Genomic DNA, 14,525 nt, shown 5'->3' with positions numbered 1-14,525 from the left:
TGTCTCAGGGAAAACAGGATAGCTCCTCTGAAGATCAGTAAATCAAGATGCTACATGCTACAGATTACAAATAGGCATTTAAATGGGTAATTTATGTCAAGTAAAAGTAGATTTTATTAGCTAGGTGCCAATGTTTTGAACTTGTTTTTAAATTCCTGAATCGAAGTTGAATAATTCTAAAGTAACTCTACTAAAATAAGGTGAAGATTATTTAAAATTTCACAATAACAGTAGTGTTTACTCACTGTCCTCTGGAGGTGTGAACCAGCAGAGTCACTAAGGTGGACGTGGCTGGACACACGCAGTTCAGAGCCAACATGGCGTACTTGAACTCCTCTTCACATACAACATGATCTGTTGAAAAGAAATCATTTACAATCATTTCTAGATCTGAAAAGTGTTATATATATATATATATATATATATACATATATATTGTATTTATGAAGATATGTATATGTTTTCAATTTACCTGCAAATTTTACGTGAAACTTATTTTCCGGTTTGAGGATTTGGACGTAGAGAGGACAGTTTGGAGCGAAGTCCTTTGCAGCCCAAGCCCTCAGAATAGTCTGGTGATCCTGCAGCAGCAGAAAGATCGGTTTCATTTACCAACACAACAATTTCCAAGAATTTTACAGAGTCTCAACTTTCTCCCTATTAATTCATCATCTAATATCGTAAAATGACTTGGAAGTATAATATGAGGGGAAATGACCCTTTAAGCTGTTCATACATCAGAGGTTTTACATCAGCAGCCTCGTTACTTTACTTACAGCAGCAGTTCGGTCGACCTCATTCCTGCTGCTCAGGATGAAGCACGCCTCAGCATCATCCATCCTAAATGAATCAGAGACAACGAGGCAGGGATTCAGCTGATCACACAATTTAATAATTCGATAAATTAATACTCAGTTTGGAAATGCTCAAATGTCCCCACACAAAAGCTAAAAAAAACAAAAGAAAGGAAAATAACCTGCAAGATGATATTAAATGATACAGAATTGATGGAATAACTTGAAGTTAAGATTGTTATTGTTTTTAATTTGCAGAACATTTGCATTTTAATTTTGTGTATTTTAAAGCATTTCGTGACGTCCTTTTGTAATGTTTGAAAAATGTCAAAATTGTTGATTTGAATCTTCAACTATTTTTTGTTGTTTAATTTAAAATGAAGAAATGCAGAAAATCATCCAACACTGTTAATCAAACCAAAGATACCAACATTACGGACAGTAGCCTCTACCAGCAGAACCACACTGTGCTCTGTGCAGCACTTTAGCACCAATACATTATGACTCAGTTGTAAAAAGATGTTAAACAATATCTGGCTGTAAGATATTGCAAAGGATTTACTGATACAGAACAAAAATTGTAGGTGATAAAAATATCTGGGGAACTTATTTTTTAATGTCTGTAGCCTTTGTTCAGCGCAGATGATAAATGTAGGATAAAATCCTGTTACATTGATGTGCAAGCAGAGGGCAGCCAATGTAGCTAGCGCACCGTGTAACTGCTGCCTACTGGCTTTGTGCTGCCACTTAACCACTGTGATTTTACAACCAGCTGAGACTTTTAAAATGTTTAGATTGTCCTGTAAACGTGTGCAGGCTAAAACTCACTTGGCCCTCATCAGGTCCTGGTCTTTGAGGGCCGATCCTTGCAGGTAGATGACCCTCTGAGACCACAGGGGGATCTGCAGGATGCGGCGGACCTGAATGTCTATTTCTGTTGGGCACAGGATCACCACGTAGTAGTCCTGTGAAGCAAAGCAGACAGCTTTTTTTCTTTTTAGGGATTCCATCGCTTCCTTTAAAATCATCAAACTTTTTGTGAGACTAGGACTGGAAAATAAGTCAATAAAATTATATATGGTGAAAAACATATGATTCAATATATCTGTTAATATTCAAGAACTTAACTGAACTTCGATCAAGATCCAAACAGCATTCTGGGAGAGGAAAGACTTTATCTGCTCAACCTCTCACAGCTAAGCAAGTTTGGTGGCATCAACCAACTCCCTCACTCTTTGGTTACCTAGCAACAACCTGCTGAGCAACTTGTGGTTACCTAGCAACGGCCTGTTGAGTAACTTGCACAGTTTCATAACCAAGGCTAAAATCTAGCCTAAAATGTGACGTAGAGTTTGCACAACCCATTTAAAATGAGCAAACCTGTTCTGCGGAAAATGTAAGACAGGAAATGTTATAACGTGTCTTACAGTTTAGTGTGAACACGACTAAACTGCTACTTTGTTGAGGCACTTTTAGATTCAGTTTTTCCCTCCTGCTAACAGGAAGAGTATCATGTAATAAAGTTTGGATGCTCCAGCAGGATTTTCTCAACATTTGCAACCATGGACTGAAGCAACAAGAACATAAATGATCCCACTGTGCAAAAGTTTACAATAGCAAACAGACAAAATGGAAACTTGTGACTGACAATGCTAAAGGTGTGGTTTGAATTCAGTAGGAAATATTTGTAGTCAATTAAGAATAAGCTGGTGGGCTAGTTGGTTCAAACTCTGGCTTTCCCTGTTTTACTTTGCCACGTCTTTGGGTGATACACAGAAAAGAAAAGCTCTCTAAAAGCGCTGGCCTCTGTACCTGCAGCCTAGGATGAGCGTAAAACTCATTAAGAAAATCCATCAGCAGGTCGATCTTGAGCGAGCTGACACACAACACAACGTGTTTCTCCGTCTGCGCCCGGTGACGGCTGTAGTTCCCTCCAAGCTTCTGGCTCTCCATCCACAAGTACGCTAGCTCCTCAAACTGAAACAGTGAAACAGAAACAATGGTTAAAAATGGCAGAAAGGGAACCGATTTAGTTTTTAGGCAGCACACTTAAAAGAAAACCCCCCACGATTAGTTTTACATGAACATCTCATTAGAAAATGTGAAGCAGTCGAGTTTTCCAGAGTTGACAGAATTGCCGGATAATGCAGCGAGGATCTAATTAGGCCGATATTTTGACTGAGATGCAAAAACTCCTCCGGTTGCCTAAAGTCTGAGAATGTAAGGCCCTCATTAGTTTTTGATTTGTTGTCAGGCCACATCAGCTGCAAAAAAAACTTCACATTAAAATTTGATAACAAACTCATAAAAAGCACATCTCTGCTTGCAGAAAGTCAAAGAATTTCAAATTCTAGGAGACGGTTCATATGAAGTTTGTTTCATCAATCACGTGGTCCATACCTGCAGCGGAAGGACTACCAGAGCAACACAGATGAGAATAACCACCAGCAGCTGTGAGGGCCAGATCTGTGGAGTAACGTCGCCGTAGCCCACGGTGGAGAAGGTGACGATGCAGAAATAAAAGGAGTCAAACAAGGACAGGTTTTTCCCGGCTCTCTCAAGATGCTGAATCCCACAGGCTCTGCAGAAAGATAGGATGAATTATTTACATGCAACCAACATCCTTCAGGTAAGGATGACTGAAATGAAAGCACGATAAGGCCTGGCTATTTACGGAATACCAACGTTTTAAAAAAGTTGGAGTTTTAAGACAACCAGAGGTTTCTCTGGTTTTCGTGCTGCCCTTCCCCCACCTGTTTCTCTGGGCTACCAGTTAGCTAGCTGGATCATATTTGAACCCTTGGCTAAAAGAATGACAAATTTGACTGTTTGGAAATATTTCTGGTTGCCAAAGGAAATAAAAATGTTTACATAACATTATTACAAATGAATAATAAACAGTGTTACTTTATCGTCAGTAGAAAAAAATGTGGTTATTCAGATTCAAATGAAAGCATGTTATATATTTTTATTTTAAAGATGATCTGTTATGCTTCCTTGAACAGGCTAGAATTTATCTATTGACTATAAAAAAAAACATTTTTATTATATGAATAATTTCTTTTTTTTTTTAAACAAAATCATTCTTAGATATGAAATTTTAGTTTGTTCAGTTCTGCTTATTTTAAGCTGTTTTAGAGCCTCTTGTCGCTTTAAGTCCAAATAAGCTGCTGTTGGCCACGCCCCCAACTCAATGCTTAAACTCGCACTTGAAAATGGTTGCAAACAGATGTGCAATTATACAGCCGTACATCTTTGAAAAGCAAAAGTAGAATCTCCCGCACACTCAGCAGGAGTCCACCAAGTGGTTTCTGGTTGGTAAGTCAATAACAAAACATTTGTCTTTTCCAGCAGCCATTGTACAGTGCATACAGCAGTAAAACCAGCTGACCAAACATGCTGGATCTCAGCACGTTTGATGATTTGTGACGTTACATCCAGAAGGTTTTTCAAACAGCTCATTTTCCAGACACCAAAAAGCCTTAATTTATTGACAGAAAATGGTGTTTTTTTTAAAGCACTTCAGCTTTTTTTTTAGAGGCAGTTGAGGTTCAAATGGAAATATAAAACTGTGCAAAAATAGGTCCCCTTTAAAAGTATAAATACCATCATAGAGAGAAACTGTTCTATTTGTACTGAAGTTTAGCTCATGTCTGCGTGTGATGCATGTCTCACAAAGACAAGTTGCTTCAGGATCACAATTTAGTTTTCTATTTGATCAAGACCAAAGGGCACCAAAGTCAATGCAGCTCCTGTTCAGTATCTCATTTTGAAGTGACAACATTGATTGTTCTTTTGGTAATCTCCTTCAGAGGCTGTGCTAATTAATTTGGTTATTTTCTTTCTCAGATAAATTGAAGATTTAATCAAACCCTGAGACACGGGAAATGAAGCTGCCTGAGTAGATGGGTGGTCGTCATGGCTCACGAACACGGCCAGAGCGCGATGGCCGAGGAGGAGCCCGCTTTGATTAAAATGAATTGGTGCTATAAAAGTCCAAATCGATAACACATAAAGAGAAGAACAGATGAACAGCTGAATGTGTTTCACTGGGTTAGCAGTAGATCCTGCACAACAGATACAAGGCAGGATGATTAATGTCAGGAAAATAACTGACGTAAGATGTCGCTACTTGCTTGTGCAGGAAGAGTGAATGCTGCAAGTCAATGACTCAATGCAATCTACAGGGTTTTCTGAGTTAGTTTAATAATACATTAAATCTAATTGCACTGTTTGTTAACTAGGATCACAATGACATTTCTTCCTCCTTCTTTTTGCAATGTAAAGCACTTTGCAAAACTGTTTTTAACTTGCTTGACGACAGCAGAAGTTATTTGGTTATTAATTTACCCATTGCTCCGTTTTACAAGGTGTACTGTAATGTGAACAGCATTGAACTGATTTTAATTTTAGCTAAGTTTTGCTTATAACCTAAACTGTTTATTTTATTTGTAGATTTTCAAAGAACATTGTATTTATTGTGAGCAAACATCTTAAAAATGGGCGATAAACAATTAAAATTGGCAGGTAAAGCTTTACATATTGGTACAGAAAAATTTTCAATGCTGCATCTCTAATAAACTCAGAGAATTAGAGTAATTATCTTTATTAATTAAATATCTTACCTATAGATTTGGACCTTAAAAAAATCAGTTTTTTACTTGGTTGACTACACTAGACGTTACCAGGTTATTAATTTTAACTACATATACAGCAGCTTATATTTTACTGCAGTGCATTTCAGTAAATTTATATCTTACAGAAAAACCTGCGCACATGTGGCCTCAGCGGAAATGTGCCAGCAGATGTTTAAAGAGCAGATGTTCCCTCACCCTGTGAACACCAGACACAGTAAGGTGCAGATGAGGATGAACACCTGGTTGAACATTGCGGAGTGCGTCCTCTGGATGGCACGATGGAAGTCATTCTGGGGGAAGAAGAAAAGATTATTGTCTCCATGTTTCCTCTTGCGGATACTCTGTGTTCCATCAGCTGAGAAATGAAATACAGCTTCTCTATTGCCTTACAAAGTAAAACTTGTACAGCGAAAGGACAGAATTTGATGCAAACCTTACAGGAAACTCTTTGGTTTATACTTATACTCTCACATATTGTAATGTTGTTTAGAATAGATGGTAACTGGGTCATTTTCTAAAAAAGCACAGTACTAAACTAAACTGTACCCCACAAATCGACAACATTTTTGCTATATTACAGTTCTTTAAGTGCACAAATCCGCTCAAATTTAACATGCTATTTATTATATGCAAACTACACTGGTGTGTCTACATTAGCATGCTGTCCATCTTCATATGAAGCAGCTAATGAGCGGTTCTCAGTTGCACCTTGTTAGCATGTCCAGCCTGCCACTTCCTCCCTGCTGGCCCCAGGTTTTACCATCTGCTGACTGCAGCCTTGGCATGAAGCGCTCATCCTGTCATGACCTCGTCTGAATCCCAGTGATAGCACAGATCATGTAAGATGTAATCTGACTCCTTTAAAATTCTTCCGGCAGATACAAGTCTGTGCATTTGTTCCTTTCTTGCTGCAGACATTTACTGGAATTTATGCATAATACTACCAGGAATAACTAATGACTTCTCTGCTGCAGAAACCAACTTCTTGCCGGTCGTGACTGCATTTTATTCTTCAAGCAAATCAGCCGACTGAAGCTGAAGAAGTTGCTGGTTTTAGCTGCAAAGGCCAACTAATTACACAGCACACTAATATATCAAAGAACCCAGAGTTGCTGATAACAGTGTTACATGGATGCCGTCAGTTTTACTGCCTTCAAAAAGAAGCACTGCCTTGTGGGCAGATTAGATGTATTTACAACACGAGAGACGACAACTAACCTGAAAGGAAGGAACAAGCTCATCCGATTAAATTCTGCTCACTGGTAAAATCAACAGCTTCCACATCTAACAACATTAATCAGCTTTAATAAAGCTGCTAGGAGGGTAATGATCCATCAAAACCTGCAAAAGTACAAACTGCATGAACTTAAGATTCTGCAAATAATGTATATTACGAGCAACACATTTTAAGTCAATGAACAAGATAAAGAGGCATAAAGGAATCCATGAAAGGCTGAATCTTTGAATACAATTATACTTGTTAAAACAATTTTTACTGAAAAAAAGACTTGAAGGAATTGAGATGTTTATTCTTCTACACTGCATAAAGCTACGCATTGAAATATCAAACTGGCATAGCTAAAATGTATTTTGTATTTTATTAAAAATAATTACTTTATATAAATATGTCTGAAATAATTTGTGTAAAACAAAACCTCATGTTAACCTTGACCAGAACTGGGTTCAGCTATTTTCACCTGGACGAATCTTGGTGAAAATACTGAAAAGTGAAACGTCTTTCGAAGGAATTGGACACAACTGGGATTTGCAAAAATAAAAACAGGAACATCCAGAACTTTATGGGCCATAAACTAAAAAATCTGGCCCTATTGTGGCATTTATGGCTAATATCCCTTGCAGATGCATCTTAGTAAATTAGGATATTATTGGAATATATTCTAATATATGAATTGACTTATTTCAGTAAGTCAATTCACAAAGCGAAGGTACATTTCAATTGTATTGTTATTTTTGGTTAACATGGCTTACAATTATTACAACACAAGAGACACAAGACCAGTGTAAAATATTCTTAATATTGAAAATGTCTCTAAAAAGTGTGTTAAAAGTAAAAGTAAAAGTAAATAGCTCCATTTATCACTTTGTAGCTTCAACGCCAGAACGTCCTAAAAGTTTAATGCCAAGAGAAAAAAGGATGGAACAAAACTGGAACTATTTATTTTTTTTAATTATTCAGGGTGCCTGCAAATATTTTTTTGTTCATCTTTATGTTAATACCTTTATAAAACGTAGTGTTTTCAGCTGTAATGGAAAAAAAAGACTTACGATCATGTTCTCCAGAGCACCTTTGGCAAGCCAGCAGTTAAGAAACACGGGAACGAATATGTTTCTCAATGGAGCCCAGAAGATCTTAAATAAGTAAAAGTAGACAAGAAAAGTATTAAAACTTTACTTAAGAGCTAGATAAGTAGTAAAGGCATGTACTGGATAATTACTTTTAAAATAATTTCTGATTCTCTTAATTTTTTGTTTGCAAATAAAGCAGTAAAATGATGAGTAGTAAAGGTTCTAACATCATGCTGCTAACAGTAAAATACCTCTCAGTTTGGACATTTCAGCACACACACTGTTTTGCAGAATAAATAAAATGGAGAAAATGTAGATGATTTACTCACTGTGATAATAAATGGTACCGTATTAATCATCTCCAATATGAAGGATATCTGGAAGATCTGCTCCCAAATGTTCCCCTGGAAGGGAAATGTATGGAAAATGATTGAATATTCTGTTTAGAGAGTGGATTGTTTTCAGGAGAAAAATAATGAATAAAAAAATGAGCTTTTACTGTATGGTGTTCAACAAGAAACAGTACAACAGAGGGTCCATCCATATATATTATCTTTAAGTTGCTCTTTCTGCTGTTTAATTTTAGTATTTTAACAAAATGCCAAGTTATGTGTAGTTAATATCACTCTGAAAAAGTAAATTCACAAACATATAAAAGCAGCCTAGGAACAGACACTGTTAATCTAACAACAAATAATCAGTAAGATTTAACATCTGAAAACGATGAAACAACGAATTAACAGGTCAGCATGTTGATCACATGCAGCAGTGAAGGAGCAAATAAAACGTCTACAAAAATATCTACGGCTTCAATTAAACGCCAGCTAAGAACAGTATAACATTTTGACGTCGTTTCATAAAAACTAAAATGCTTCCTAATCCCCAAACCACTCACTGGGGCAAAAAGAGTACGACACGGCTGAAAATAAAAGGATTAACTACGTATAGAGCACAAGTTTCACTGGATGACTGCAGGGTGAGAAGTTTAAACCAGCTGTACAACATGTTTACCATCCTCAGAGGGAAGCTGCTGTAAATGGACTATGTTGTACAGTACTTCTGCACAGTCCTTATACCTTTAAACCAAAAACTTAAATAAATAAATCTGAGCGTCATGTGAATTTGTATTCAGTCTCCAACAGTCATTATTTACAGAAGCAGAAGCACCTTTCCCTGTTATCACCACTGTAAGTCTTTTAGCGTATGCATCTACAGAAGAGAGCACACCACACGAGAGGTGGAGAAAAACAAAGAGAGAGAAAGAAAAAGGGACATTTTTCCCTTTCGCTGCTCAGCTCTCACTCTTTCCGTGGCTCTGCTCACGTCAAAAAACATAAATATAAATGACACCGGTAAGAGAAGCAGCATCTGGCTGAAGATTAAAGATATTATATGATAATAAATTATTACTCTGGGTCTGTTTGGTAGATTTGCCTGCAGTGTTTTGCGGTAAAATTAAACGTTTGTTTAAAATATTATACAAAAGCGAGAATGTCTGATTTAGCATCAAAACAAATCCATAAAATTGAGGAAGGATTAGGATTTTCATACAGGGAACACTGAATGCAAAAGGATTCATCATACAAAACATTCCTATTTGCCAAGTTAGATTAAAATGTGAAGTTGCAGATGATAATAAATTAAGTTTGAAAAGAGTCAAAATTCCCATCACTAATGGAAAGCATCTGCTAGCATCATTGTTGAAGTCTGGTCCCAGACTTCACATCTGTACTTTAACAAGACCAGATATTACCTGCACTTCAATCTACAAAAAGCTTACTGCCGCTCTGGCTAAATGTTTAGGGTTGTTGTGTGTCTCAAATCTGCAGCCTTGTCAAAAATTAAATGACATTAAATTAAATAAAAATGCACCAAAGCTGTTTTTACCTCATATAATGAATTGAACATTTGAAGCTTTCGGTTCACAAAACACAACAACAACAAAAATACCCCTGACAGTCCTGAGCTCGAATCAAAAAGCTGCACCATAACAGAAAAGAGGAGTGAGAAAAACTTGCACAGGAAAGCAGACCCTTACCTTGTAGCTGAGATATGTGATAAGCATAGTCTCCAAGAAACTGATTAAGGCCACTGTCACCTGCAGCACAGAGGGAGAAGGAGATGAATGAACCTGGCATTTGCTGACTCATCTCCTCTGGCGTCTTAGCTTTCACTGAGGAAATACGACGTGCTACGGTTTGTCTAATAAATGACACTCAGGTTTTAGGGTTGAATTACACGTTCAGCTCATGGAGAGCAATTTGATTTATGCCCACTTTTACAAGATTGCCAACAGCATCACCTGTATTGCCCACACAGGCTGGAGTCTGTTCACCCAGAAAATTAGGTTCCTGCCACAAAAAAAAAAGAAAGAAAAAAACAACATACAGATTTTTCTCAAAGTTCTTTACAACTGAGAAACAGCTGAACCCATAAAGCTCAATAAGTGACATTTCACATTAAACATACCATTTGATTTCACGCCCCTCGGTAGAATTCAGTGAACTGCTGTTTCGGCATGTTGTGCTGCAAAAAATACATAAAAAAGGCAAAAACAGGATCAAAGTAGGTAAATAAACTGAGGAGCAGAAACATTTAGGAGAAAATTCACTCACATTTATGCATATTTATAAAATATTTATAAGATAAACGAGCTGCAACCAAAAGAAGAGCTAAAGAACAGCTGGGAGGTAATTCTGGCATAACAGAAAATGTTGAGCTTCTCACATTAAATAATTAATATTTTAATGTCAGATATTTTGGAAAATAATTTTCGATGTAATTAATTTACTTGATTGTATTTTTCATAGATTAATGAATCTATATAACACTTACTGAATTAAATTACTGAAAGTAATCAGCTTCTCAGTGGTAATATTTCATTTATTTTATGATAAATGAAATATGAAATTTCTCCAGCAGAAACTGATTCTTTATGGAAAAACACTGCTGTCTGCCAGGAGCGAACATTCAGGCTTATATCTGTTTATCTGTGACTGAATTACCCAGCATGCCTGTTAGTACCAGGTTTGAACTGGATCTGTGTGTTCAGCTTAAATTAAACCCTCAAAACAAAATATCATCATGTCTCCAAGTCAAGTAGCAGAACTGCTGTTTTAGTTTACAAATTATTTATCATAAATATGTAACAACCTCATATAAAGAAATGAAAATGCATGATTGAGGTCTGTATTGCTTTCTTAAACTGAGTAAAATTAAGATGTGCAGCAGGAACTGCTGAAAGTGAAGCTCACCCATTGATACTGTTGTTTTCTGTGGGATTATCCAGGCTGACTCTCAGAATGTAGAGGGCACAGGTGAGAATCTTCAATGCAAAGTTGAACAAACGGATTCTCAGGCCTGTGGAGCAGCAAAAACAAACATCTTGTCCTGATTGACACCCTGGCTTACATTTACCTTCAGCAGACTCTGCGGTAATCTCTGCTGTTCTTAGAGGAACGTATTAGAAAGGAAAGAGGATGATCCAGAAAGATTGTGCAAAGAAGATGCTTTACATTTCGTCAAATGTGAGAGGAAAAATCCAGTCATTAAAAAACGTTTTAGCAGAAAGGGTTCCAACAATCTCCATTGTGAGATTATGCTGCTACATTAAAAAAATGTTTTATTCACTTACCATGTTTTCCTATAAATATGACTGGGACATATAAATATGACTGGGACTGCTTTTGCAGAAAATACAATATAGCAAAAAAAAAAAAAAAAACTTGTTTTGATGAAATTTTGCTTTTATATCTTTGCCTGTAACTCTGAAGAAACAAATAACACCCTGGCACTTATTTTCAATGACACAGATTAAAATCCTCCAACAAAAACACAAACATATTCAGGGTAAAGGGCACAATGCAGACATATAGGGTAAGAAAGATGGGTTTGAAATTTCTACAGATTTTATCTAAATGCACAACGCCTGGAGTCAAGATTATCTGTTTGAATGAGCCCCAACACACAGTCCTCCAATAAATAAACACAAAACCAGCATAGCCTGGTTTGCGTAAAGCTGCAACCTGGTGCAGATGTGCATGTCCTCCATGGGGTGGTGCAATAAACATTTCAATCAACCTCAGCAACAGCTGCTAGATCTGTCCTGATGGATGAAGTCTGCATCAACGTCTGAACAGGTTAAAACCAAACAAAAGGTCAGCAGCCTGGAGGGGATCTGTTCTTGGGCTCTGCTGAGTTTTTCTTTTTTTTTTTTTTAACTTTGGTGGCTTACAGACAACTGCAAGTTTGGAAAACGTCAGCAGAGAAGAAGATATGTTAATAGTTTGTCCTGCTGGAGGCTTTTTGCTGTGCACATTTTCACAACTAGATGCAAATGAATAAGTTGCAGAGACAAGACAGCAAAGTGTTGATGTGTGGTTGCTTTAGCAGATACTGAGTCAGAGTCAGCGCTCTAATGAGAGAAACACTGCAGCTCAGACTCCTCTCAGTAAATGGACCATAATCTGTGTATCAGGCCACAAAAAGCACAGTCAAGACAACAAATAAACAATGTAGCAAATGTAATACTAATACCCTAACCGAAACAGTAACCTGACCGGCATCGCTGACTTCAGTTTCCTTCTGATGCTGTTATTTGTTCATAATCATCATGCAGCAACGATCAAACCATTTTCATTACACGATGAGAGGAGAGTGGCTGATGCTTCCTGTTTGCTACTTACTTGACCTTTGGTTTTTGATGAAGAAAAGCTTCAGCCTCTCCTTGAAGGTGTTTTCATTCACATAAAACTCAACCTGCACCCTGCGGGAAGAGGAACAATCACACCTCAGTTAAAACATGCGCAGCCGAGCAAACAATCCACCCCACAAACGATGATGCATCTCGAAAAACAAGGTTTTTATTCACTATATGTTGTGCATAAGGATTTAGAAAAGAAACGGTGACAAACTCACAAATATGCAAGCTGTCCCTCCACCCCCATACAACGTATTTATTTTACTGTGCTGTACAATGGTGGTACTAGCTGAACAGTTGGTGCACGAGCCATGATAGAAATTGAAATTGGTTACAGAGAAAATCACAACAGGTTAATGATGTCACATCTGTAATAAAGGAAAATGCAGCTGCCCAACATCTCCCTGCTATTTGGACATCTCACTGCTTGTATTCATCTACTGAATAAAACAAAGCTTATTTGCAGTTGCTAGTAGACTCACTACTTGCAGTCTACCTCTGGAGGTAAGATAAGGTTGTACTTTTGTTTTTGACAGACAATCTGTCTGGTATGGGTGCACCAATTGCAGCTTTTTGGCCTTTAAAAAGCCTGATGTGCTGATTCCGATTTTGGCCGATACAGTTTTCTTCTTTCTCTGAAAAGTCACTAAATGTAAAAACAAAAAGTGGGGTGACTGTTGTTAACCGCACACATGTAGATGTGACTTTGTGGGTCTGTCGACTCAGCAGAGCAAAAGTAGATCTAACTATCTATTCTGATATCTAGATCTTTGCAGAGGTAGATAATATTTCTTTCACATGTAAGCATCAACCAATCCCCAGTCTCCCAAAATTAAGGAAGTCAGGGCAGATTTATTGGTGCACCTCTACTCCCTGGTTCTGCAGCCCAGCTTTAGATGTTGCCAGTGCTTAAAGTTAAGATCTTTTGATTCTGGTAATGAAACAGTGGCTGGGACTGGCACAATACCAATAACATAAAACAAACTGGTTAAAATGTTCTAAATTTCTGAGATTAGCAGAAATTAAAATATGCAGAAATACCAATAGGCTTTACAATCTTACCTTCAAATCAAAGAACACACATCATTTCATACAATGAGCTCGTTATACTTTTTTTATAGAATCTTTTTGTCACGGCAAGAAAAAATATTAGTAACTTTTATGAAGCAATTAAAATATAATATTTACATTTTTAAAAAATGCAACAAGTCCCAGTGTAAGCCTGTGTAACATCTCAGTTTAAACATCCGTGATGTGAGTATACAATGTAACTCCTCCTTTCTAATTGATGCTAAAGTATAAATATTGATCCATTTTGCCACATTACACACTAATAACAGTGTACTTACCTTGATGTACATGTTTAATCTAAGGACATGATGCTTATTGAGTTTAAAGTCAGGTGATGGTTTTAGATTTCTTCACTGAAACATTAGTCCAGCTCAAGCATAAATCTCCAAGCAAGCTTTAATTACACCAATTTACCCTGAATAATTAATGCGTGCTTATACAATCCAATTGTATCACACAAAATGTATTGGGGCTTTCACTCTCTTTGTGATCCATGCTGGTTTATTTATTCAGGACATAAATAAATGAGAACAACAGCCCCGCTCATATTGAGCTCAAACAAAAAAGTTTTAATTAATAATTAAAAATCATCTCTGCGTAAAAACAGCTGCACATCAAGCTTTGAGGAATGAAAGAGATTCAACTCCACATACTTTATGTATTTTAAGAGACTCAGGTGTGGGGGATCTTGACCAAACAATCACCTGAGGAGGCCTGGAGACGAAGCCAGGGAACAGTGGGCAGGTTAGATGATTGCAGGTAATGAAGCAGCTCTATTGTTCGTTTCTTTAAGGCAGGGAGCTTGTTGTCACTAATGAGTACAGAGGGGAAGTAATAATGGCCACAGAGCGGCTTCTTGGAGCCGTCTACATTGTATGAGAAGATGAATACAGAGCAGGAAAAAAAAGACAGTGAGTTGAAGATCAAGCAACTGGCTAATTATTATGGGAGGAGCCCAGCGTGCGTGTGTGTGTGTGTGTGTGTGTGTGTGTGTGTGTGTGTGTGTGTGTGGGTGGG

At 37.3% G+C, this 14,525-nt stretch overlaps 1 protein-coding gene across 20 annotated transcripts in view; it reads right to left on the bottom strand.

The window, feature by feature from the left end:
* Positions 1 to 14,525, bottom strand: part of kcnt1b (potassium sodium-activated channel subfamily T member 1b) — an 83,170-nt gene that overhangs the window by 25,389 nt on the left and 43,256 nt on the right. For all 20 annotated transcript variants that reach the window (XM_008417923.2, XM_008417915.2, XM_008417912.2 and 17 more), the window contains 14 exons: positions 12,424 to 12,503; positions 10,993 to 11,098; positions 10,208 to 10,264; positions 10,041 to 10,089; positions 9,777 to 9,836; positions 8,068 to 8,142; positions 7,718 to 7,801; positions 5,627 to 5,721; positions 3,195 to 3,375; positions 2,607 to 2,771; positions 1,623 to 1,759; positions 777 to 840; positions 473 to 581; positions 246 to 354 (listed from right to left, as the gene is read on the bottom strand). In XM_008417923.2, the coding sequence (XP_008416145.1) occupies positions 246 to 354; positions 473 to 581; positions 777 to 840; positions 1,623 to 1,759; positions 2,607 to 2,771; positions 3,195 to 3,375; positions 5,627 to 5,721; positions 7,718 to 7,801; positions 8,068 to 8,142; positions 9,777 to 9,836; positions 10,041 to 10,089; positions 10,208 to 10,264; positions 10,993 to 11,098; positions 12,424 to 12,503 (1,371 nt within the window). The remainder of the gene's footprint in view (positions 1 to 245; positions 355 to 472; positions 582 to 776; positions 841 to 1,622; positions 1,760 to 2,606; positions 2,772 to 3,194; positions 3,376 to 5,626; positions 5,722 to 7,717; positions 7,802 to 8,067; positions 8,143 to 9,776; positions 9,837 to 10,040; positions 10,090 to 10,207; positions 10,265 to 10,992; positions 11,099 to 12,423; positions 12,504 to 14,525) is intronic.

Source organism: Poecilia reticulata, linkage group LG9 (assembly GCF_000633615.1).
Source record: "Poecilia reticulata strain Guanapo linkage group LG9, Guppy_female_1.0+MT, whole genome shotgun sequence".
In the NCBI taxonomy this organism is placed as follows: domain Eukaryota; kingdom Metazoa; phylum Chordata; class Actinopteri; order Cyprinodontiformes; family Poeciliidae; genus Poecilia; species Poecilia reticulata.
Note: the sequence above shows the minus strand (reverse complement) of the source record. Positions and strands in the feature narration are given on the sequence as shown.